This window comes from Anguilla rostrata, chromosome 16, assembly GCF_018555375.3.
Source record: "Anguilla rostrata isolate EN2019 chromosome 16, ASM1855537v3, whole genome shotgun sequence".
NCBI lineage: Eukaryota > Metazoa > Chordata > Actinopteri > Anguilliformes > Anguillidae > Anguilla > Anguilla rostrata.
The window spans coordinates 6161843-6187146 of NC_057948.1; the positions used below are offsets into that span (position 1 = coordinate 6161843).

The following is a 25304-nucleotide window of genomic DNA, read 5'->3' on the forward strand; positions in this document are numbered from 1 at the left end:
CATAATTTGCTATATTAAAAAAATGTTGCAAATATCTTCTGATTTTTATTGTAAAAAGTGTCTTTTGTACAAAGGGATTTCATGATTGTTTTGACTTAATTGTACTCACTGGAAAAGAATTTTTTGCTGGATTTATTTAACCACTGTGTTTGTTTCAAATCATGTAAATGATAGGATTGATGCCAGTTATTTAATAGAGTGCTCTTTTAAGTTACGAAATATCGGTCTCATATAACGGTTGTAAAGTTAACTAAAAATTATATTTATAATTTCTGCCTTGGTTGTCATTTTAATGTGTACATATGAATGGACTGAATATGTAATTCCCCCTTTGCAATACTAACAAGCTGTGTTGTCTCATATAGTGAGAGTGCCCCTTTGCTATCTTGTAATATAAAACTGTATTTGCATTGAAACGCATATGTGGTGCAGTTTTTTTTTAAAACTTCGGGAACTGCAGGGGGCTGTTTTCATCCGAGTCCTCCCATGGAAATACAGCAAAGCTGACCTACTTCCTGCCTGCACTGGACTGATTGTCATTGCGTTTAGAACACGGTTTGCGCGAGCCTTCTATTTAGCTTCGTCATTTGAAATAGTTTCTGGACGTTTTTTGCTCATCATAAAATAGCAGTCACGGTAAGCCTGTTTATCTGAGGAAATTTCACGTATTCATATTTGCAAGAATGATGGTGCAATTTTAGCTTCTACGAGATGAACGTTGCTTTTATGGGGAAATCACTTTTCATTTGCTGTTTTATTGACTGGCTTATGTTGCGTAGACCTGCTTAGGAAATATCTTTTCCTATAATTAATAAAATATTTGGGCAGAGAGCTTTAATATGACATTCAGATCTCCTCATATCTTGCCAAAAAGAGTGGAAATTACATGAAGGGGTTATTTTAAGTGTATTTTCTTGCTTTAACACTATGAACCCCCAAATGGCCCTATAGCAGCCACTGTAACACCAGCTGGCCATCAGAAACTTCTGTGAGTACCTGAAATGTACTTTTCACATAAAAACAGTTTTGACCAATTAGAATACTTACATTAAAACTGATATAATATGAAAAACTATCCGGAAACGATCATTTAATGTACAAAGAACGCCATGGGTAGAGTTTTGGGAAGTTATTTTTCTCCAGCATTGATCTCCTTAGATGACGATAAAAATGTACTGCTATCAAGATGGTGCCTACGTGACTAGCTATAAATGGAGCTACAGGCTATAGAAAGAAACTTCTTTACCCTTGAGCACTGCAGTTAAACCCAGTTCATCCTGCAGGGTTATCTGCACTACATGGTACTAAATAGAGGAGTCGTATCTCTCGGATGACAACTAGCAGCCGGTGGATGGATTCTTTGGAAGGACTTTGTTAAATGTATGGTGTGGGACAAGCAAGGATTAACTAAAAATATGTTTAATTTCTGAATCCAGCTGTTCCAACAGTCAATGCCTTTGTTCAGCACTCTAAGATACTGACACAAGCGATATTGCGTGCTAGAACCCCTCACTTAACCTACATGTAAAATAAACTTTGTGATTTAATCATTATCATTGAAATTGAGAATTATCAATTAAATTGCTGAATTCATTGATAGGTCAGTCTACAGAATACTGGTGGAATCAACCAACAAGTCAAAACAAGCTTTGTATCAGGTTTTAAGACTGAATAATTGAATTTACTACAAAGCAGTCAATTAGATTAATGTGTTGAAATCAGACATTGTTTATTGAATGCATACTCACTACTTCTAAATTACAAAACAGAAGACATACAACAAAACATTAAACAATTTATTATGAAATACCAGAAAAGAGAGATAGAGACGGATAAGCCAGACCTTGCCAAAGTATCACCTATTTCCAATTTAAGTGCCACAGGATGGAAACCAGCTAAAACACACAACCAATGAACCACCACCAAAATAAAAAGAATAAAAAACTCTTCTTCAAGGCTCCGAAACCAACACAACACAACACAACTTTTTCCTGTGGCCATTTTAAATACCTTACCCAGCATGGCTTGAGGAAGTTTGCCCTGATTAGGTGTTAAAGTGTAGGAGATAAGGGAAGGGGGGTCAGACTAATTTATGACAAGGACTGGCCTACCTAAAGATTGCGTTCAAACTTAAAGAGGAAATGGGAAAGGGAAATGTTAGGCACGTAGCTATGCAGGGTCTCTGATCCCTGATATGGTGTCCTGTGTCTTCTGGTTTGTCTTCTGAGGAAGTGAGGAAGTGAGACCCATAGATTGTCTGCCTAGATTAGGGTATCAGTGGATTCTAAATTGCCACAATCTCATTTGATTTGATGCTTGTGACGGGCAGGCCAGGCCACATTCTTATTCACTGTTTCCCCTCTCCAAGGCAATAATCTAAACACTACATATTCTACAATGGCATTAAAAAGGTCTATGAAAAAAAGGTCTATGGGAAAATTTCTGAGGAAAAATCAACGACAGGAGGCAACAGCAAATGAGTGACCATAAATATTTTGAGTGGATGGGACGGTAAGCTAATGAAAATCATCCTACAACAGTGCTCACTTGGACCACACTGTGAGAATATTTCTCTCCTGTTGCGGCTTGCTAAGGGTCTTCATACCGAAAGCCTTTATGTACTTTTGTCCTGAGCTGTTCGGAGGGCTTGAAGTAAGGTTTCGGTAGGCTACCTCCTGCACGAGATCATGCGATTACTAATAACAAATTTATCGAAACAGGAATAATAAAAAACATAATTTTCTCACTAGCACATACAACATGAAAATACACAACATATTCACCATCATCCTACTACAAATACATGAGATTAGTCAACGATGAAAACGTTTCCCCTCCCTGATAACCACCGGTAACTACACTATCCATAATGCATTAAACTCCCCCCGCAGGGCAGTGCGTTTCTTTGCCCAACGTAGTAGATATCCAACCCGGGTAAGTACAGATTTTCTTCTAAATAGTTTGAGTGAGTGGAGTGCAGGACATGCAACCAGGAATTCACAGCTTACTGCGAAACACAAGTGTGCACCTTGAACATGTATACATTCAGTTCGCCTTTTAAAAATACGTTTTCTTTTCACAATGTAAACCCCAGAGCTCTCTACCTCTACTCTTGTGCATTGATTAAAGTATCAGACAATTTTTAACAATGATAAATGGACGTGAAACGGCAGACAAGGTTTCAGCATACTAATATGATTTCCATTCAGAAGACGCATGCTTCCTCAAAGCAAGGTGGACGGCGAATATTGGTCTCCGTTACACACATTCATATTGATAGCTATTTTTATACAGACTATGATTGATAGCAATTGTCACTTGCTTCATTTACTGTGGTAAAGCTAAGCTATTTTTTGCTCTTATAAAGCTTAGTTACTCCTATAAAATCAGTCTCTTAGTTTTAGTAGTAATGGTGTCCCACTATTGCTTCTAAAACTACTACTGACAACTGGCTGTCAACTACGCCCTTGAAAGCCGTACAAAAGCATTCGATTTCTGCTGGAGAATGCTTGGTGTGAAAACAAAGCAGGACGCTTTGATATTCAAAAATGAGCTGTACCACGTGGTTAACAACAGGCTAACTTTCCAATTCCATGTAATAAAATTACGCCTATTTCAGTCAAATAAAAACTGCAATAAATATTTTGGATAAAATATGGTTTCGAAAATGTATTTGTCCTTTAAAATATGAAATAATTGTTTAGTTTATTATAATATTTTAAAGACCAGGACCTCGCGGCAACTGCACACTTGTGTTAGTGTATTCAAACCATCCAATCACATTTGCTGTGTGCACATGACCCATTTCAACCAATAAAGATTAGACGTCTTGGAACGTAAGTATTTTTAAACGTAGAGGAATTACTCTGGGGCAAGTGTAACGTACTGGAGGACACGAATGAGCTCTTTATTTATCTTTTTTAAAGTTCTCGTTTCCATTATCTAATTTTTCGTGACTATTTCCGGGCAGTGGGATCATAGGTAAGGTAAGATAATTTATGTGTCATTTACTGGGTCGATTCTAATGTAAATGTTCCTAGCAGTAGACTAGCTAAGTTATACAGCAAGCTTAGCACTTGCTAACTGTCGTCAGTTAGCTGACAACTGCATTACATTAACGTTAGCTTGCTAGTTAGGTAGCTATTTTCCACTATCACACAAGGCTATTTATGATCAAGTATGATTTAGCTACAGTTTTACATTGGCAAACGTATCATATTTAACTAGCTAACGCTAGCCGTCTCATTTTATGTGTTTTTGCTAGACTATGGAACATTGCTCTTGTTGGAGCTAACAAGGTATCATACATTTACTTAGCTAATTAATAATATGCAAGGAGTAAAACAGTGGCGCTCACTTTTTTGCGAGGTAACGTAAGATTGTGTTATTTATCTGAGCAACGTTCACATACTGGAAGTGAGTTAAGTTATAAAGTACGTTAGATAGCAGTAATGCCAGCTCTGACATCAGTCAAATCGTGGCAGCTGTGATGGATGCTATGTTTTCCATATAAATAGGCCGACGAACGTTAGATGTATAACAATAGTTTTATGGTGAGTTAATGTTATTTCTTGCTTGCTAGCTGTAACGTTGTATCATATGCATGTTCATTGTCCAACGTTCGCTAGCTATAATGTTACTCCAGTTAGCTAGCTATGCTAGTTGTAATAGCAGAGCCGAGTTGGCTGACTGGAAGTGTGCATGCACGTAGCTAAGAATGAATTTGTGGGAAAGTGGGAAAACTTTTGAATTGCCTCGGTGCTATTTGCAAGCTTGCCCATACAATTCAAGACTAATCGTCCAGCTATGAGATGATGTCATTTATGTAATCGCATGCAAGTTAGCTAACACTAATATTGGTTTGTTTTGACTTGATTATAGTTATTAATGTATTGTTTGCAGTAATTACATTTGAGGCCACCGATGCTTGCGCATGAAGACACTCCCGATCCGAGTCGTAGACGCGGGGTTGGTTAAAATGAGCGCTCTAGGCGGCTCCCTCTCAGCGGCGTCGCTTTGAGCCCCTCCCTCCGACTCTCCGCCCTAGGAGGCGTTTCAGAGCTCGATGAGTAATGATCTTATATCGGCCGTAGCTAAATATCATCACACAGCCTTCCGAAAAGAATAGCAGGTAACCAGCGTTTCCAGTATTTTACGAAAGTGTTTCTCGGCGAAGAAATGGTCGCGCGCATTCTCCGTCTCGCTGTAGTCTCGGTACATTTGTGAGGTTTGCTGCTACGTTTTCGAGGCCTGCTTACTGGTAGCTTTTGTTTAAACAATAGTGAGTCTGTTTCGTGGCATACACGCCTGGGATTTGCATTGTCATGCGGCGGGGTTTGCATTGTGTCGGTGCGAATGTTCCGGTTGCCGTGTCGCCGCAGGTCAAATAGGGCTCGGTTATGGATCGTGTCGCGGACGTGTTTACCTTCCTTGGGCCGGAACGGGCGAGACGGGGCCTTGCTCCGACGCCGCTGCTAATGCATAGGGACGCCAGACTGTGGGAGCTCATGGTAGCGAACATTTCAGTACATAACGGTGTATCTACACGCCAGTATGTATCGCCGCGGTCGGGTGTAGGTTTCCTTATTGGCTATAAACAGATTTGTTGTAACTTTACAACGTCACGATCAGTACGTATGGTAGGAATGTAAATAACTTTGTATGATCTGTCCCCTAACTATCAGGCAAGATTGTTTACCAAGTGCGTGTCTGCATGGATCTGAGGAAGTTTTGCTCTAAGTCGCAGCTCTGGTAGGGTGTACATTTTAATCTATTGCTAGTGTTTATGCGGTATTGAAGGCCTCATCTCATTGTGGAGCTAATAGAAGATAATTCAAGATTTCTTTTTGGTGTTTTAGTTGACGTGATACTGTATTCTGTGCGTACGAGGCGAAACGCGGTTAAACGCAAATTAACCTCACATAACCGCCCAAATGGGCATATTCTTAATGCGTTGTTTGTTTTTCTGTCAAGATTTACATTGCAAAATTACTATTCTCATCTGATTTATTTGCGTAGAGAGGCGGGATTCTAGAGCGGTTGGCTCGTCACGTTAAAAGCTACGTTTATGGCATTTGGGGTCAATCGCTTGATGATCAATGTGAAATCTGAGACGGAATGCTTCCATAAGCACATACTGAGGGTGCATTAGATCTGCGTCTGTGATGTTCTAAGGAAGAAGGCTTCTTGAGTGCACGCGGAAAGCTGTTTCTGCTCATTTGATGGCTTGTACCGATTGCACATACCGTCCAGATAAATGTTTGAACATTAACCTTTCAGTTTCTGTTCGCTTCGAATGATTGGTGATTTGAAGGACAAGATGAAAGAGTGAATTAACCCTGTGTATTTGGCCCGTTGCAGTATCATTTACCATTACAATCCATATTACCTGTAACGATTTAAAGCCAATAATTTGTGTTTGCCTACTAGAGCAGTCAGTCCAGACCTGTTTTGTGTGTTGCGGTATCGAGGGGTGTGTGTACGTACGTGTACCTTGGTTTCTGTATGTATTATCTCAGTTTATGGCTTTCTTAGAGTTTAGGACGTTTAATATTTCTACCAATGCAGCACCGGCAGTTTCTGGGAGGTTATATTCCAAAATATCACATGCTGTAAAAGTCCACAAATAATAGATTAGACTGTTTTTCATGTAAAAGAAAGGTGAACTTGGTGTGGAGTTTGAATACGCACTCTCAGAAGGAAGATTTAAATATTATAATTCCAAATGGCAGAAGTTGGCTTAAGGCCTCTGTTGCGCTTCAGTACAGTTGATACAGTTGTGTAAGTTCTGACCTAGGCACGATCTTAACAACCACCCGCAATGCTGCTCATTCGACTTGGCTGCATGAAGCTGCATTGGCAACTCCCGCTGTTGTAATGCTGCTGGCTTGAGTGAAATGTCAGATTTGCATTCGGACATCACATGGAGAATTTTGCGAACCAATCGGGTTGACCTTTGACCTCTGTGGCCCTGCTGGTTCTGGTGCCCCTTCATACATGCAGTGCTTTAGGCTGCTGATAATTGGAATTACCGTCCAATAATGAAGTAGAACAGAACCCGCAGGACCAGGAGTCCCAGAGCCTTGCTGGAGCTGCCCTCCGCTACTGCAGAGCTGGGCCTAATTTCAGGGAAATTGTGCCCGTTTCTGTCTCCGCTTCTCTCTGTCTGCTGATGTAACAGTCTGTCCAATGTTGAAACCAGAGGTGGAAAATCCAGCCCGAGAAACTAAAGGTCCTCCCCAGTTATTTTGTTCCAGTCGCTTTGACTTACCAATCTTCCCAGTTCTTCAGCCAGGAGGTTAAACTAATTGGTGAAATCAGCTGGGCTGAGTTCATGGGTGGAAGAAACACGTGGCAGGACTTTTATTTTCTGACCCCCGGACCCTCCACCTCTGGTGGCTGAAACTAGCCCATGTCTTCTTGATCGGCAACAGTCCAGTCATAAATTGGGTTTGAGAGATTTCTCATATTAATGCGCATGGCACATTCTGGTCCTTGTGGAAAAGGTGCAGAGGCCAATGGGAGTGCCATTTCTTGTCTTTTTGTTTGCAGTTTAGTGTATAAGGCCGACGCACACACAGCCCACCATGGGGGACGACAGCGAGTGGATGAAGCTGCCCATCGACCAGAAATGCGAACACAAGGTAGGCCAACACTTTACCCACAGGCATCGAGAGGACATTTGCATTTATAATGTCTGTATTACTTGACGTTTGTTCAGTTTTAAGTAATTCAGTGTTTCAATTGCCTGATCGATCTTAAAAATGTTATTTTGGCAGTTTTGTTAATCATGGCTTGGGTGTTGCCTTGTGAGCTCAAGAGGAAAAATTTTCAAATTTGTTGAGATGCAAGGAGTGCAGTGGCTCATCCATTTTGTGGATGTGCCCTGTGGTCCAGTATCGAATCCTTACCGTGCCGGCGCTGGCTGTGGCCGGCAGCCCCCGCAGGGCCATAAATGATTGGCTACGGCGTCGCCTGATGTCCGCTTAAGTCACTTCTATCCTGGTGTCATAAGCAGCGTTGATGTCACGGGCTGACATCACAGATGGGCACGTCATGCTTTTCTGCACTGAGGTTGCAGCAGCGAGTCCTTAAGAAAATGTCTGGGCATTCCAAATTGCGGGGTGGGGGCATAAAAAGGATTCAAACGGTGTTGTTCGGCAAACAAAATGAGAAGGCACTTGTCTTGACTGTGTAAACAGTTCTACTGTTTAGGCTGAGCTCTGCACTAATATTTGTTTTCAAAGGAGCGCTTGTGCTCCGAAGTTGGAAAAATTAGCGGCACACTAACGCGACCCATTTAGTAGATGTGTGCTAGCTGGAAATATAACTGAGGAGCGCATCAGTATTCAATGCTCCTAAAATGGGAGCAATGCAGAGCCATGTTGGATCGCTCCTGTTAGGAGTTTGGTGTGTTTGTCTGTCCTGTGCTCTGATGGATTTTTGGGTGCGTTCCTTGAGAATGTTAGCGTGCGCCTCCCGTGAGAAGCGCGCTTTTGCTGACCTGGTCTCGTCCCTCTGCCCCGAGGTATGGAAGGCCAGGCTGAACGGGTACGAGGAGGCCATCAAGCTCTTCCAGAGGATAGAGGACGAGAAGAGCCCGGAGTGGAGCAAGTACCTGGGCCTGATAAAGAAGTTTGTGATGGACTCCAACGCCGTGGCCCAGCTGAAGGGCCTGGAGGCGGCGCTCGCCTACGTGGAGAACGCGCACGTGGCCGGCAAGTGAGTCCCCGCGACCGGCGGTGGCGGCGGCGGCGAAACCGGGCGGTCCGCGCCAAGCGCCAAGCCCCCACAGGGAAAAAAAAACCCTCATCGCTGCTTCTGAATTCCTTCCTTTTGTAAACATACCGTGTTTCTAGTCGGGCCTGGAGAAGAGCGGCAGTGTTGAAATTCGACACCTGCCTGCAAGCTATTTATGGAGAGTCATCAGACCAATTTATTTTGCAATGGGTACTGGGATTAGGCAGGTTTTTTTTATTTTTTTTTTTAGGTATGGCGTTTCTCCAGGGTTGTGTGCACCGGTGGTGTAGAGAGCCCCGTTCCACGCGGCTGCTCTCTGCTGTTGGGTCGTCATGGCAGCGTGCCTGGCCCTTTGCGTTTTCTTGTGGGAAAACACTTTCGCTTTTCTTTGTTACTCGTTCAGAACTTCAGAAGCAAATTGGTCTCGATAGTTTCCTACTGTCCATCCTGTGGTCATTTACACACAATTCCCAGAGTCGTATGTTGCTTTGGTGTTTCTCTGGATTGGCTTCAGACCTTCAGAAAAATTAATATTGAGTTTTGCAAGGATTTTGGTTTTTCTTGATGAGAATTTCCTTTGGGGTGGTGGGGGGGGGGGGGGTAGTAAAGATTGAGGCTGCTTTATGTCTCTGTTAATGGTATTATCCTCAGTGTGGCCATTAACTGTGACCACATCCATTTCAACTGAATGGATTTGGACACGAAAGCTGTACATTAGTGGTTTTGGATGAAAACAAAGACACTTATCAAATGATATTTTCTAACAAATTATTTTACTAATTGTCGACGGTGAAGAAGTTACTGACAAACAGTATTTGTCACTGCTTGCAGAAACAGAGAATGCATTTTAAAATTAATTTTTCCGGAGTTTTACTTGAACGTGAGGAATTAAGCGCTGTGCGACACATGGTTGCTTTTCAGAACGACCGGAGAGGTGGTCTCCGGAGTGGTGAGCAAAGTGTTCAACCAGCCCAAAGCCCGAGCCAAGGAGCTGGGCATGGACATCTGCCTGATGTACATCGAGATGGAGAAGGGCGAGGTGGTCCAGGAGGAGCTCATCAAAGGCCTGGAGAATAAGAACCCCAAGATCGTCGTGGCCTGCGTGGAGACCATAAGAAAAGCACTGAGGTGAGACGGCCTGGGATCTAATTAACTAATTAACTAATTAATTAATTAAACGCTGTAGATCAGCGGTTCTCGGCCCTACTTCGAAACGAAAACGCGAAACCGAAACATCATTCTGACAGGTTGTTGAGAAGTTCATCATTTTGTGAAACTGAAACGTATTTAAGCCCTAAAGTTTGGCATAAAACTATGAAGCCAAGGCTTGCTTTCATTGACCAGTTTCCGTCAGTCTTTGTGAAACGTACCCTCTTTCAAAAGGAGTCATTTGCCACAGCACTTAAAATAAAATGACAGCATTCAACTGAGCTGCCTGTTTTAAAAAATGTTTAAATGTTTGAATAGTAATCCTTTGAATCATACATATGTTTGACTGTGTGGCACCAAAAGGGTAAGTTATCCATCACTGGACACTGAAAGTGTCTAATTCAAAATAGTGTGTGATTAAGTAGTGGTCAAAAGCAGCTGATAGCTGGTCTATCGTCACCCTGCTGTCCTGAAAGCAGGGCCTCCTTTTCAGCCATTTTGTGCCTTTGTGAAATTAAAGATGCTCTGTAAATCTTGATAAAGTGTTATTCATGACAAGGTGGTAGAAGAACACATCTGCTGGTAATTTCTGCTTCCGCAAATCCTCGCACGTTCTTGCCGTTCTGATTTTTGGCTCTTTGTATTTATAACTTTGTGTGTCATGTCCTGTCCTTGTTGCGTGTGACATTTCGCTGTTGACGGGGTCTTCGCGGGTGAATAATATAATAATCGGTGAAGGGAAAGAGAACCGCGTAACCGAGCTTCTCGCGCGATTGCGTCCCCGCAGCGAGTTCGGCTCCAAGGTCGTCGCGCTCAAGCCCGTCGTCAAGGTGTTGCCAAAGCTGTTCGAGTCGCGAGAGAAGGCGGTTCGAGACGAGGCCAAACTGCTCGCCGTCGAGATCTACAAGTGGATTCGGGACGCTCTCCGGCCGCCCCTCCAGAGCCTGAACTCCGTGCAGGTAAGCTGGCCGACCGCCGTCCTGCCTGGCGGGGTCTGTCGAGGCCTTTTTGGATCCTCAGCACTTCAGTAATTTTGTTTTCAGGTGTGTTCCATGTCATGCAGTCTGCATAGGAAGCAGTCCCAGTCTTAAGGTGGTTTTAAGACCCTGTACGTTCACTTTATTTCTTGCTTTGTAAGTGTTCATTCAGCAACAAGATGATGGTGTCACTTTTCAAATTTGTGACAAAGGGGGGAAAAATTGCCTTTTTGATCTGACGCATGTCATTTCTAAATATGAGGGTGGTCTGTCTTGGTCTAACAGTCCTGTATGGATTGTCGCTTGTGATTGGCTGACGGCCATTGATTACAGGGTTCTGCATTAAAGTTTTTTACAGTAAGTTTTACCTGTGAAGTAATGCATAAAAACTCGGACTAATAATATTCAACGTGTTTATTTTCTGGTATCGTCTGATATTAAAATGTTAGAAGGATGCAGGACTCTACAGTGCTCTCATTTTATGAGCATTTGAGAATTGATGTGTACTAACTAAAAATAATTTATTCAAATTTGAGTTAATTGTTGGAATGGTTACTATTAACCTAGCCTTATTTTTTAGGCTGTCATTTTCTAGTTTTAAATCAAGTTTTTTTTTAAAAGAATGAAACTAATATAAGCATGTATCTCAAGGCGTCATTTTTTCTAGCCAGCTTTCTGAAAGATGTAACGCATCGGGGGTGACAGCCCTGACAACGAGTCTTGCTTTCTGAAAAACTAAGAAATTGTAAACTAAGTCGGTGTCAAGGAATGAAACCTGCGCATATCAATTACGAAGGAACTGAAAACGCGTTTCAGAAAAAACCGCTCGATGCTTTCACGGACCGAACCGCTAGCGATAAGAGCCGGCTAGGGATGGTTCCTGCCGCGTCATAAAAACACTGAAAGGAACATTGACAGGGAACAGCAGTCTCCAGAGTCACATGCAGCTTGCGGTGACCTAGTTTTATTTAAACTGCTTCTAGCACTTTTAGTGCTAAAATCGAGTCTGTTGAATCTGCCGTTTTATTCAGAAATTCACTGAAACGGGCGTTTGGTTGTTACCGTTATTTTTGTTTAGTTATAATTGGATACGTGCTCCCGACTAGCGCATTTTTGGGGACGCAGCTTGCATTTACAGAGCTAAACCAATGTAATGCTGCTTGTCCGTTTTGCTTATCACACACAGCTTACCTTCTGTGCTAATTTCATGGTACCAAACGGGAGATTTGGACGCAGTTAAACTGTGAATTGGCCCAGAATCATTCTTGCTTGGGAATGCTTTATTGTTGAGCCTTACTGGGTTGGATGAAATGTAAATGTCAAGGGACCTGCACAGCAAACATATTGTAAACATGACCACTGTCAGATCTTCCTGTTGTGAGTGTGAGCAGTATACAAACTTTTCCGTTGTCATGAACATATTTGACTTGTATTTGTTATTTCGTTTTTTTATGTGTAATATGATTTGAAACACCCTGTATCATTAAAAATAATTTTATTTTGAACGTCAATGGAGTGTCACCTTTTTTTTTTTTGTTTTTTGTGTTCAGTGGTCCAACTGCTTTTTGACACCTATAAATGGTTCTGTCAGGGACAAAGGAGACAAGTCTGACCATTTCAGAATGCCAGCTTTATTTTACCGGATTTAATTCCGTGTCCCTAAATGGCAGCATTGCGAAATACTTGTAGCCAAGAGACTGATAGTGGCTTTACAACGTTTAGCGTTTGCTCCGTTTCTCATACCGAAGGAAGAGCAAAGCGATCCGATACCTTGGGCAACCTTAAGATGTGCATATTTAATGCGTGCGTTTTAATTAGCCGCCCTGCCGGGATCGCCCGCCCCTCCCTGTGTACCAGCCGCCCGGCGGGGAGGGGCGGGGCGGGGAGGCAGGGGGTGTTCCCAGGTCTGACGACGCGCGCGTGTGTTTCTCGTGCAGCTGAAGGAGCTGGAGGAGGAGTGGGTGAAGCTCCCGCCCGGCGTCCCCAAGCAGAGCCGCTTCCTGCGCTCGCAGCAGGACCTCAAGGCCAAGTTCCAGCAGCAGCAGGCGGCCGGCGGGGACGAGGCCGACGGTAAGGCCACGCCTCCCCCTTCGCCGGCCCGACCGACTGACTTCACACACCGGCTTTCACGGTCGGGAAGGCTGCCGCCATTTTGTATTCGCTCTGGCTTCTTTAGTAATGGGGTCAAGTGAATGAACAGCCATATTTTTAATAAAAATGACAAGAGACTAATGAAAAGGGCAGTGCTGGCCCTTAAGCCCTTAGTATTGTTTTTTGTTGTTGTGTGCAAGGCAGTTAGAAGTTTCGCTGAATATTATTTGTTACCTAATACCATAATTTAGAAAGTACATACTGTAATACCATAATTTGCTACGTACATAATACCAACGGCAGCACAAATACTTGAGTCATCTTTAGTTTCTTTCTTGTGGGCCTTTTGAAGGGTTTGTTGACCTGGCGTTGGCATTCGTGTGGTAGCTTGTGGTAAAGACGGTGCTGGACATACGCCTGGCGTTCAGTCATCGGGCCCTGTCGAACCGCTCCAGTGGAGGTTTTAAAGGGGGACCGTGCCAGTCTCTTCCCCACCCCTAAACCGTGGACTCTTTCAGGGGACGAAGAGGAAGACGCCCCGCAGGTGGATGCCTACGAGCTCCTGGAGGCCGTGGACATCCTCTCCAAGATACCCAAAGACTTCTACGATAAAATCGTGAGTTTGGACCAGCGTCCCCTAGGTCCCACTGCGTTACGTTCTGAAGTTAGGATCACTTTTTTTAGGATTGAAATAATGGAAGGACGCGGCACAATTGACTTGCCGCACGCTTCGTCAGCATTTAACCTTGACCTTGGGTTCAGAAATAGGTGTACTATTGTTTCCCTTTGAGTGTTTGCACGATATTGGATTATAAAGGTCCTCTTTGTGTCCCATTCTATGTGTTTTTTTAGGAAGAAAAGAAATGGCAGGAGAGGAAAGAAGCTTTGGAGGCCATAGAAACCTTGACAAAAAATCCTAAACTAGAAGCCGGTGACTACGGGGATCTGGTCCGAGCTCTTAAGAAGGTAACAGCCGTGCTTTGAAGGGGTTCCAAAGGAAACGTGTCTGTCGGTGTAGTTGTTATTATTTTTTTTAATGGATTTTTTAAACGTGTGCTCCAGGTCATTGGCAAAGACACAAACGTCATGCTGGTAACCCTGGCAGCCAAATGTCTCGCTGCACTGGCCGCCGGTCTCAGGAAGAAGTTCGGGACCTACGCGGGCCTAGTAAGTCCCCCCCCCCCCCCCGGCAGCCGCGTAACGGCGAAGCGTGAAGCGTTTTACGGGCCGTCCTTTCCTGCGGCCTGTTGGCGGCTTCGTAGCTCTGGCTCCGTCGCCCGTGGTGTCGCTATGCTCTCCGTTCACCCTTTGTGTGTGTGTGTGTGTTTTGAAGGTGGTGCCAACCATTTTGGAGAAGTTCAAGGAGAAGAAGCCTCAAGTGGTCCAGGCTTTGCAAGAGGCCATCGACGCAGTCTTCCTAACTGTAAGTGTGCGAGGCGTTTATGTCTAAGTTTAATGAGTTTGCCCCCCAAACCCACTGAAGTGTAAGTCCTGCTTTTCTTTTGAATGGTTCGTGGCTTGCATGCTTATAGAAAATCTTACTTTTTTTTTCTCTTTAAAGTGTCTAAAGCAATGAGATACTTTTTAAAACGTATAAACAAGAAAGTTAAAGTGTCATTTCAGTATAAAGTGTCATGTCTAAATGCAAGCGCTGGAGACATGACTGTCTTGTGCGGATACTTGCTTCTGATTGGTAGCCCACTAGGTGCTTGCGCGGCTGATTGGTTTAAATCCAAATGTCATGGTTCTTATTGAAGAAACTAAAGCTGCATTTCCACTGCAGAAACTTTCCCCAGGAACTATGAACCTTTTGAGGAACTCTGTGCGTTTCCACCACAGGAACCAGGAACAGGATCTAAATTAAGTTCCGGGGACTTTATTTTACCCCCCAAAAAGTCCCTGCTCGGGGGGGTAGTGCTTTCGAAAAGTACAGGAACTTTTGGGGTGAGGCGCAAGCGTTGAAGAATTTCTAATTGGTCGAGTACTCACAGCATTTTATTTCAACCACCATTTTTTAAATCTGCAGCCGCAAACCGATTTATTAACATTATTTATTCAAACATTATGTTATGCGGCGCAGTAGCCTACTTTTGGTTATAGCCTGCCAACGTCTACAGGTGAGAAATTAAGATTGAGGATTATTTTGTGTGCTCTTCTGTTCTTTTCTTGCTTTAGCATTAAGTCTGTTTTATAAAATAAGCATTCGTGCTGGGACAGCATATTACGTACCAAAACATTCAAACGATTTAATTCGGTTGCTGAATATTTTCATCCGGATTTTCTTTGTTAGCCTGTTATAATTGACTCAAAACGCTTGACACAGTTATGTGAGGCATGCGGTAGTTCTGCGTAATTTACGTTGGGGATACAGTAAAAGCAAACTGGAAAAAATCACCTTTTGTCAGGGTAAATTCTAATTCTAGTGATCGTCCCTTTTGCTTTTTCAAACTGCCACAGTTTTAATCTGCGATTCTTCAATTCCACAGAAGACCAGGAAGACTAGACATATGGACTATAATTTATGGTGCATGGTTCGCATCTGCAGGGCACGCTTCAAGTATTTACCTGCTCCGCTAAGAGTAACATTAAAAAATGAAAGCAAACGGTGGCTGTAGGCTACCACTGCCACATTAATTAATTTTTACGCAAGTCCGAGTTTTCATTCTATTTATTCTTGTCATTTTGCGATTATATGGAAATGACGATGAGAGTCGAATTAATCAATTCAACAGCCAGTTGTTTACCACATGTGCATGTTTTCTGCTATAAATGTTACCAGTTATTTGTGGAATGTGAATGCATTCTGTCGCCTCGGATGTCAAGACATGGAAGTGAACGTTCGCATAAAAACATAATGAATATGTTTGAGAGGATATATAAAACTGTTACAATCTGTATATATTGGTCTGTTATATCCTGTTTGTTGCATAACAACGGTCCAAGTCGAACTACCAACAAGAGTTTTGCTTGACAACGGTAAAATAATATGCTCAAACGCGGAAGAATATTTCAATTTCAGGTGATTAAGTTGATAAAAATCAATAAATACTAAAGTAACCATATATAGTCATTGTTGGTAACCCGTTGTATAAGTGGAATAAACCCCTCCGGGCTGTCCCGTTATTGGAAAATAACATACTTCGGTGGCAGTATGGAGTTACAGAAGAAATCATAGGACAGATAGACCGACGACGTCGCTTTTTCATACGTCAGCGGGCTAATTTGCTTAATCTTCGCGGGACTTTAGACCGCGGTGGAAACGCAGACAACAATGGGCTGAAGGAACCTTTTAGTTCCTTGAAAAGTAGTTCCTGGGAAAAGTTCTGGGTACTTTGGGTGGAAACGCGGCATAAGTGATACCAAATTCTCCTGTCGGGGGCAGCTTTGTTTCTTTGAGCAGCGTAATCAACAAATTGGCTTGATATGGCATGCATTTTCTTTACAAGAATGCCTTGTTTTTGGTTCTTTACCGTTTTCCGAAGACATTGCACTCACCTCTGTAGTTTTTGTAAAAAGGGGTGGGGGGGGGAGTTGAGGAGGAATGTTGGCAGGACTATTAGGTCATTAGGACTATTCAGTATGGTCACTATATTTAGATATTGAGCACTGCAGTTTTGTGAAATGAAGTATTTCTAGTTCTGCACCATTGTTATTTGCACATGCAAGGGGTTATTATTATTTTTTTTGCTTGTTTTGTTGCCCTTGGTTTTTAACTACCAAGTGGAATCAGTCTAACCATTAAACTTGATTGCGGGGGGATTGAATGGCCGTGTTGCGTTAAACCCCCCTGCTCCTGCGTTTCCCCCCAGACCACCCTGCCGAACATCAGCGAGGACGTCCTGGCCGTGATGGACAACAAGAACCCCTCCATCAAGCAGCAGGCCTCTCTGTTCCTGGCCCGAAGCTTCCGGCACTGCACCGCCGCCAATCTGCCCAAGAGCGTCCTCAAACCCTTCTGCGCCGCGTTCCTCAAGGTACTAGCCCCGTTTCCGCGACCATGTCCCAATGACGCTAAAAACCAATCACCCGTTTGTTAAAAAAACAAAAAAATTTTATTTTGCGTATACCTCACTAGTGTAGCTACTGTCCCTGCATGACACTCACAAGAACTTGTTGGGTGGGTAGGCTACAGCCTGGAACCTCTTTCACATAAGAGTCGAGCGCCTCGTGTAACCCCAAGTAAGGCAGGGACTACACATGAGAAGAATCGAGTGCCCCCCCCCTCCCCATATAATGCTATAACATGCCCCTGTGACAGTAAATAATACAAAATAATAATAATTCATATCATCCCATACCATTCCATACCAGGACACTAGTTTATAGCTACTATCCCTGTGTGACACACAATACCTTCTAAACATGTTGGGTGGTAGCCTACAAATCCTAATGCATTTATTGTAACTAAAGTAGATGATATTCTTCTCTTCATGTGGAAATATTGGTTGCTCAGCACTGTATATTTAAGGCCGTTGTTTTGTTTACTTTTGGAAAAACGTGCATTTCATTTCCCCCTTCCCGGTTTAACCATTTACCCAGGAGAGCCCTGCCCTCCAGGGCTGCTTGCCCTCCCATTGCCACCTTCAAGCTTCGGCGGCGCTTTGCTTTGCCGTTCCTCGAACCCGCGCATTAATCCCATTGGTCCTCATCGGGCCGGTCGTGTTTGGGTGGGCGTGTCCTCGGTCACTTGTGGGGTCGTATTGAGTTTTATTTGTTCCTATTTCCCGCTCCAGCAAGTGAACGACTCGGCACCGGAGGTGAGGGACGCGGCCTTCGAAGCTCTGGGCACGGCCATGAAGGTGGTGGGGGAGAAGGCCGTCAACCCCTTCCTCTCTGACCTGGACAAACTCAAGCTCGACAAGGTGGGACACCAGTAGCGTAGCCTGGCGGAGTTCGCTTTCTGGGGGTTTTGTGTCGTTTCAGATTAGGGATTCGTCAAGACCGCTTTAGCATGTACAAGACCTTTTTGGCACACGCAAAACCAGTAACACGACCAGTGATTGGTGCAAAACGATTACCGTGACCAATCACTGGTCTTGTTACTGGTTCTGCGTGTGCTAAAACGGTTAGCGCGTGCTAAAGGTCTTAGTAAATGAGGCCCTTAGTGTATGGTTTTGATAGAAGGCTTGGTCAATTCAGAGTTTATGACCACTTTATGACTTGCAGGCTTTACATCGGTAAACTTGGGGATTCATTTCGTAAAGCGGGATAATAAAGTTGCACAAAAAAGTTATTGTTCCTGAGGCAGGCTGTCCATATGAATAGATTAACTGCGTATAATTTTCTGACACTTCTTTCTTGACCCCCCCGCAGTCGCCAGCACCGTAGAAAATGGTTCTGACTGGAAAATATTATCCAATTGGGGCTCTACGCTAACGTTTTTGCTTTTTTTACATCAACCCCCATTATCCAAAAAAAAATGGCATCTGGGCCAATTGTACTCTAAAATATGATTTTTGCTGTGAGTAGTATGAGTGTTTGCATTTAGTGTTTGAAGGCACTTAATTTTTCTGTGGGTGTTTTGTGTTTCAGTGAAATCATACAGACATTTTGCATGTGCCTCCCATTCGAAGAAAATCCAAACTGTTCAGTAACACTTAAAATTTATTATTATTTTCCTTTTTACTACTTGTTCTGTAAATAAGTGTAACAGTTAAATCCTATTTCAGGTCTGCCCAACCCTGATCCTGTAGGTTTAGGTCTACCATCCTGTAGGTTTTTAACTCCAACTAAAATTTGGCACAGCTGATTTTAATTTGCAGCTCAACGAGATCTCTAGCTGTTGAGTGAGGCGTGCTTTGTTAGGGTTGGTGTGAAAACCTGCAGAACTGTATATCTCCAGGAACAGGGTTGGGCAGCCTTGCTCTATATTCTCTGTGATATGATTAAAATGTAAGGGTGGAAACGCCTTGCTTACGGAGTGTACCCAGTTTACCCCTCTGCTCCCCAGTGGGATCTCCTGGCCGTTTTAAGTTTGTTTGCTAACGATGCGTTTCGTCTGCACGCTGAACAGATAAAGGAATGCGCTGACAAAGTGGAGCTGGCCGGAGGGAAGAAAGGAGGAGGAGGTGGGGGAGCGGCTCCAGAGAAGGAGAAACCCGCCGCCAAGGCCCAGCCGCCCGCCGAGGCCCCCGCCAAGCCCTCCGGGCCCCCTAAGAAAGCCCCCGTCGCCAAGGTGAGGAGCTGTGACATCACACCGTTCCACCGACCACGCTGTGCGGTCGTCGTGCTCTGTTTAGAGGCATTCTGTACAGTGACCGTCTAGGCTGATAAGAACTGGAGACAGCTTCTAACCACGTCCATGGATTCCTATAGGGAGCTGCTCTTTGGCACATGAAGCCAGTTCATGGAGGCAGCCATGTTTGACTGAGGAGCTTTTGACGCCAGAGCATGTGCACTGGGTACATGAAGGGATGAATGCTGAATGGAAAAAAAAAAAAAAAAATTGCTTTGGGGCTCAGAAAAGAAACCAGTCCCTGGAGAGTAATTGGTTCAGTGTGAATAGATTTTAGAATTTTAAAAGTGCTGTCCAAAACAGGTGTAATTTGTCCATGGAAAATTCAAAGTCGTCCAACAGTCGCGCCTCTGCTCTGATGCTCGCAGGCTTCCGGCTCGGGACCCCCCAAGAAGGGCAAGTCCGCCCCGGCCGGCGCCGCCAAAGGGAAGAAGCCCAAAGACGACGGCCGGGAGGTGGTGGAGGCGGAGATGTCCGTAAGTCAGGGGCGGCGGCCAAACCAGCCTCGGGCTACTGGGCTATCGGGCTCTAGACCAACCCAAAGTGACGTGATGCTGTTTTTCCGTATGATACACATATTTTGCTAATTAAAACAGCCCATGAAACCAGAGTCACATTAGCGGTTTGCTTCTGGCAGCAGGATGGGTTACATCAGTTGTGCTACACAAAGAAATGGTCAGAACACTGTGAGGGCGCGGGGGGGGGCGGGGGGAGGTGAAACCGAAAATCCCTATGGGAGAAAAGAATTGGAAATCTGCCAAGGCAACCCATGGCAGAAGAGAGACTTCTGGGTTGGCCTACAAAATGACATCACTGTACCCATGGCAGAAGAGACTTCTGGGTTGGCCTACAAAATGAGGGGCGTGGCCCGGGGTTGCAGGCCGTTTCCCGCGGAGTGACCCCCCCTTTTCTCCCGCAGCCGGAGGCGTGCGAGGAGAAGGCCGCTGCCGTGCTTCCCGCCTCCTGCATGCAGCTGCTGGACAGCGGGAACTGGAAGGAGCGACTGGCCAGCATGGAGGAGTTCCAGAAGGTGACGCGTAAAAATCCTCACCCCCCCTTCCCCCATACCTTGGTCTGGGCTCTGGGCTCTGGGCTCTGGGCTCTGGGCTCTGGGCTCTGGGCTCTGCTCTCTGGGCTCTCTGGGCTCTCTGGGCTCTCTGGGCTCTCTGGGCTCTCTGGGCTCTCTGGGCTCTCTGGGCTAACATTTTTCCCCCATACCTCGGTCTGGCTATAGGCAAGGGCTCTGGGCTATGAGCTATGGGCTATGGGCTCTGGGCTAACATTTTTCCCCCCAAGGAGCACATTTCCTCCCGAGTTAAAAAATTTAGCAGCAGCACAGTAATGTATCAAAATTTGTGGATGCGGTCCTAGATTATCTTTCCAGTTAGCGCACGTCAGATTTCAGGAGCTAACGGTCCTAGCGGCGTAGAAAAGCAGCCAAGCAGGGCGATGAGTCTCACACGCGTGCCGAGTCTTCACCACTTCCTCCTGTTCTGTGACTAACGAGGCGCGGGTTTGGCACCGAAACCTGCGCGAGGAAGAATGGTGGGCTAATTGTCGTTAGCAAAACACAGGTGTGCTTGCCATCAACATTAGTTAAAAATAAAAATAATGTTTCTGCAAGTGTAACTGGTGTTAATTCCCTCAGGTTAAGTTGCTAATGGTAACAACCAATTTTCAGGTTCTCTTGGATTGCGCTGTGAGAATTTTTTTTTCCCCCGCCGGTGTTTTCTGCGAATTTGCAAATTGTGCCAGTTGGTTTTTTTTTTTTTTTTTTTTGCCTACGCTTAAGTATGTGAAGGACTTGCTTGATTTTGTGCATGTCTCTAAGTATGGCCCACAGGTGAAATGATTTAAATGTCTGCAAATTGTATGTGCTTGGAGTAATCTAAACATGTTGAAATTGAGTGTTCTTGAAATTATTTAAATCAGCGATACTGATTTAAGTGAGTCTGAGGTGATTTAAGCGTGTGAAAGTGAGTTAAGCGTGTCTGAGGTGATTTAAGCGTGTGAAAGTGAGTTAAGCGTGTGAAAGTGAGTTAAGCGTGTCTGAGGTGATTTAAACGTGTGAAAGTGAGTTAAGCGTGTCTGAGGTGATTTAAGCGTGTGAAAGTGAGTTAAGCGTGTCTGAGGTGATTTAAGCGTGTGAAAGTGAGATACGCGTGTCTGAGGTGATTTAAACGTGTGAATATAAGTTAAGCGTATCTGAGGTGATTTAAGCGTGTGAAAGTGAGATACGCATGTCTGAGGTGATTTAAGCGTGTGAAAGTGAGTTAAGCGTGTATGAGGTGATTTAAGCGTGTGAAAGCGAGTTAAGCGTGTCTGAGGTGATTTAAACGTGACGGCGGTGTGGCTCTCAGGCGGTGGAGGTGATGGAGAAGAGCGAGATGCCCTGCCAGGCGCTCGTCAGAATGCTGGCCAAGAAGCCCGGCTGGAAGGAGACCAACTTCCAGGTACGCCTCACTTCCTGTCTGAAGGAGTGCGACCGCTGTGCCGACCGTGTTGAGCAACTGTGTTCAGGATACAGGTGACTGTGCAATGTTGAGTAACTGTGTTCAGGGTGCAGGTGACTGCAATGTTGAGTAACTGTGTTCAGGGTGCAGGTGACTGAGCCGTGTTGAGTAACTGTGTTCAGGGTGCAGGTGACTGAGCCGTGTTGAGTAACTGTGTTCAGGGTGCAGGTGACTGCAATGTTGAGTAACTGTGTTCAGGGTGCAGGTGACTGTGCAATGTTGAGTAACTGTGTTCAGGGTGCAGGTGACTGCGTCGTGTTGAGCAACTGTGTTCAGGGTGCAGGTGGCTGCGCAGTGTTGAGTAACTGTGTTCAGGGTGCAGGTGGCTGCGCAGTGTTGAGTAACTGTGTTCAGGGTGCAGGTGACTGCGCAGTGTTGAGTAACTGTGTTCAGGGTGCAGGTGACTGCGCAGTGTTGAGTAACTGTGTTCAGGGTGCAGGTGACTGCGCAGTGTTGAGTAACTGTGTTCAGGGTGCAGGTGACTGTGCAATGTTGAGTAACTGTGTTCAGGGTGCAGGTGACTGCGCAGTGTTGATCAACTGTGTTCAGGGTGCAGGTGGCTGCGCAGTGTTGAGTAACTGTGTTCTGGGTGCAGATGACTGCGCCGTGTTGAGTAACCGTGTCGTGTGTGCAGGTGATGCAGATGAAGCTGCACATCGTGGGCCTGGTGGCCCAGAAGGGCTCCTTCTCCAAGACCTCGGCGGGGGTGGTGCTGGACGGGCTGGTGGACAAGGTCGGGGACGTCAAGTGCGGCCTGAAGGCCAAGGAGGCCCTGACCGCCATCGGGGAAGCCTGCTCCCTGCCCTGGACTGCCGAACAGGTCAGCCCCGCCCGCCCCGCCCCGCCACAACCTTTCCACGGACGTCCTCTTTATCGCGTGATCAGGTCTCATGCTCATTCTCAGACTCTAAACGTCTCCCAGGCTCGGTATTGGCTTTTACTGACGAGCGTGCCCTCCTGCTATTGGCTCTGACTGAGCAGAAGAGATCTTTGGTCATGAGCATGCAGACAAGACTCTGGCTGAGACGATTACGGTCTGATTAATCAGGCGGGAAAATCACACCCCTAGTTTCATACTTCCTGTTGAATTTCCTTTGTAAATATTCTGCAAGTGTGTCCAATTGGTTCATATTGTCATTGACTCATTACTTTATTTTATCCATTTCCCCCAGGCCAATTCTCTAAAAGTGGCTAATCTTTTTTTTAATTTTTATTTTTTATTTTGTCACAGAATAGAAATTTTGTACCATTTACAAACTCATGTTAATAAGACATGTAATAGAAATTAAGTTACAGCCGAACGTTCTCAGTGATGAATAATGAATGGAATCGCTAAGTACGATGAAGGAGCAGCTGACTGAGTATCGAGTTTAACTACAGCCTTCTGAGTGTGAATTCAGGATTTTTTGGTCTTCAAGTGACTTTTATATTAATCACTCAACCACTTATCTTTCGGCACACGCCTCTGCTTAGTTTATTGCTGAAAACAGTAGAATGAGGCCCCTCGTTTCTGCAAGTAAAGCTTAAATCCCCTCCCCTCCCTCTTTTTAAGTCCTATTACAGTGCCTACCTTGCAGTATTTTAGATGACTGTGGTCAATCTGAAATGTGCAGAATGTGTGTTTTTTCACATTTTGGAAGTAGGAGTCCACTGCAGGTTATCTCCAGAGACAGAGTGGGTTTTTATTATTTTTTTATTTATTTTTTTGGTACATTTTTAGTTGTTTTTTTTTTTTGTTTGTTTTTGCCTTATTTAAACATGAATTCCCATTGAGGTAGAGAATCATTTACGAGAGAGAAGAACAATAAATCCAAAGTGATATGAAACGAAGAATATCGGTATCGATAACGGTTGATTTTTAAGTTTGTTTACGATGCTATTGCAGTTTTGAAGGATCCCACATGCAGCGGTTGTTTCCTCTTCCAGGTCGTCTCGCTGGTTTTTGCTCAGAAGAACCCAAAAAACCAGGCAGAGACCCTCAACTGGCTCGCGAACGCCATGAAGGAGTTTGGATTTTCCGGGTAAGGTTTTTTTTTAAAAAAAGCGTATTTACATAAACACAGAAATGTTTAGAGTTTTTACTGTTGCCATTTCATTTTTAAACGTTCTCGCTCTTAATTTTGTCATAAATTCCTGTGCGATGCTCAGTTGTCGTAATGTCCCGTTTTGTGTGCATTTACCCCCCTCGCAGTATCAACGTTAAGGCCTTCATCAACAACGTCAAAACCGCGTTGGGCGCCACCAATCCCGTGAGTAGAGCCGGCCTTCCGTTCGTACGATCCCACCCCGTCGGAACGGGAACCCCCGGGGCGGCGTCGAGGCGGATCCGCTTCAGGATTTCACGCTCCGTCGTTCCGTCGTTTATTTGATCTTCCGTTCGTTTCGCGGTTGTGAGCTAGCTACTGCTGCACACTACACGTACATCGTTGCCATCGCTGAAAACACTTCACTTTGGCCCAGTTTAGGGGTAAACCTGCATTAAGGAGCACGGCTGTTCATTCATTTGTTCCGAAACAAATGACTGATGGATGTCCTCCAGGAACTTGGTTGTGCACCCCTGATCCAGATATACATGCTGTTTATGGGCCCTGGCTGCCCAGGGCCTGGTCTCTTTCCCCTGTATGTAATGTGGTGACTCCTCCCTCCCCCCCCCCCTCTCCAGGCCGTCAGGACGTCCGCCATCACCCTGCTGGGGGTCATGTACCTGTACATGGGGGCCCCCCTGCGCATGTTCTTCGAGGACGAGAAGCCCGCCCTGCTGGCTCAGATAGACGCAGAGTTCGAAAAGGTACGTCTTTACGCATTTAGCGGCCATTTTGGAGCGGTCCTGTGGCCATTTACAGGCCAGAGGGGTTTAATGTTCAACCACTTCTTTTTCACCAATGGTTGTTACCATGCAGTGTTGTGTGCTTGTAGTTTTTTGGAGAGAGGTCACTGGTCGATGTGCTCATGGTTTTTTGGAGAGTGGTTATTGGCCGCTGTGCTCATGGTTTTTTGGAGAGTGGTCATTGGTTGATGTGGTCATGGTTTTTTGGAGAGTGGTTATTGGCTGCTGTGCTCATGGTTTTTGGAGAGTGGTCATTGGCCGCTGTGCTCATGGTTTTTTGGATGGCATATTTCAGATGCAGGGCCAGTCTCCACCGGCGCCCTTCAGGGGCCTCAAGAAGGGCGGGGAGGACGAAGGGGGCGAGTCCGAGGAGCAGGAAGAGGAGGGAGCCGTCGTCGACGTCATGGACCTGCTGCCCAGGGCCGACATCAGGTACGTGCGTTCCTTCAGGCGCGTCGCCTCGGCGACGTTTCGTTTATAAAAAAAAAAAAAAAAAAAACGCTTTTTTCCATGGCCTCCGTCCTTTCGTCTGCAGCGACAAGATCACGTTGGACATGGTGTCCAAGATCGGCGACAAGAACTGGAAGATCCGCAAGGAAGGGCTGGACGAGATGGCGGCGGTCATCTCCGAGGCCAAGTTCATCAAGGCCAGCGTGGGCGATCTTCCCCTGGCGCTCAAGGGCCGTCTCAACGACTCCAACAAGCTCCTGGTGAGAAGGCCCGTCTCTTCTCGGCCCGTTTCGCGGTCCGCGTCGACGTTGCGTATTTGCACC

The 25304-nt window shown here is 45.1% G+C and overlaps 1 protein-coding gene across 5 annotated transcripts in view; it reads left to right on the forward strand.

The window, feature by feature from the left end:
- Window positions 1–3826: 3826 nt before the first annotated feature.
- LOC135242545 (cytoskeleton-associated protein 5-like) overlaps window positions 3827–25304 on the forward strand; it is a 44288-nt gene continuing 22810 nt past the window's right edge. For 3 of the 5 annotated variants that reach the window (XM_064313659.1, XM_064313663.1, XM_064313664.1), the window contains exons 1-22: window positions 3827–3981; window positions 7552–7643; window positions 8528–8721; window positions 9661–9867; window positions 10676–10847; window positions 12803–12935; window positions 13475–13572; window positions 13809–13922; window positions 14019–14123; window positions 14290–14379; window positions 16766–16930; window positions 17690–17818; window positions 18970–19131; window positions 19560–19667; window positions 20111–20221; window positions 21552–21644; window positions 22339–22524; window positions 23631–23725; window positions 23896–23953; window positions 24367–24492; window positions 24827–24963; window positions 25067–25241. In XM_064313659.1, the coding sequence (XP_064169729.1) occupies window positions 7587–7643; window positions 8528–8721; window positions 9661–9867; window positions 10676–10847; window positions 12803–12935; window positions 13475–13572; window positions 13809–13922; window positions 14019–14123; window positions 14290–14379; window positions 16766–16930; window positions 17690–17818; window positions 18970–19131; window positions 19560–19667; window positions 20111–20221; window positions 21552–21644; window positions 22339–22524; window positions 23631–23725; window positions 23896–23953; window positions 24367–24492; window positions 24827–24963; window positions 25067–25241 (2715 nt within the window). In that variant the 5' untranslated portion in view covers window positions 3827–3981; window positions 7552–7586. Of the gene's footprint in view, window positions 3987–4978; window positions 5132–7551; window positions 7644–8527; window positions 8722–9660; window positions 9868–10675; window positions 10848–12802; window positions 12936–13474; window positions 13573–13808; window positions 13923–14018; window positions 14124–14289; window positions 14380–16765; window positions 16931–17689; window positions 17819–18969; window positions 19132–19559; window positions 19668–20110; window positions 20222–21551; window positions 21645–22338; window positions 22525–23630; window positions 23726–23895; window positions 23954–24366; window positions 24493–24826; window positions 24964–25066; window positions 25242–25304 lie in introns of those variants that run through there. The other 2 variants (XM_064313661.1, XM_064313660.1) reach the window with 2 other exon arrangements.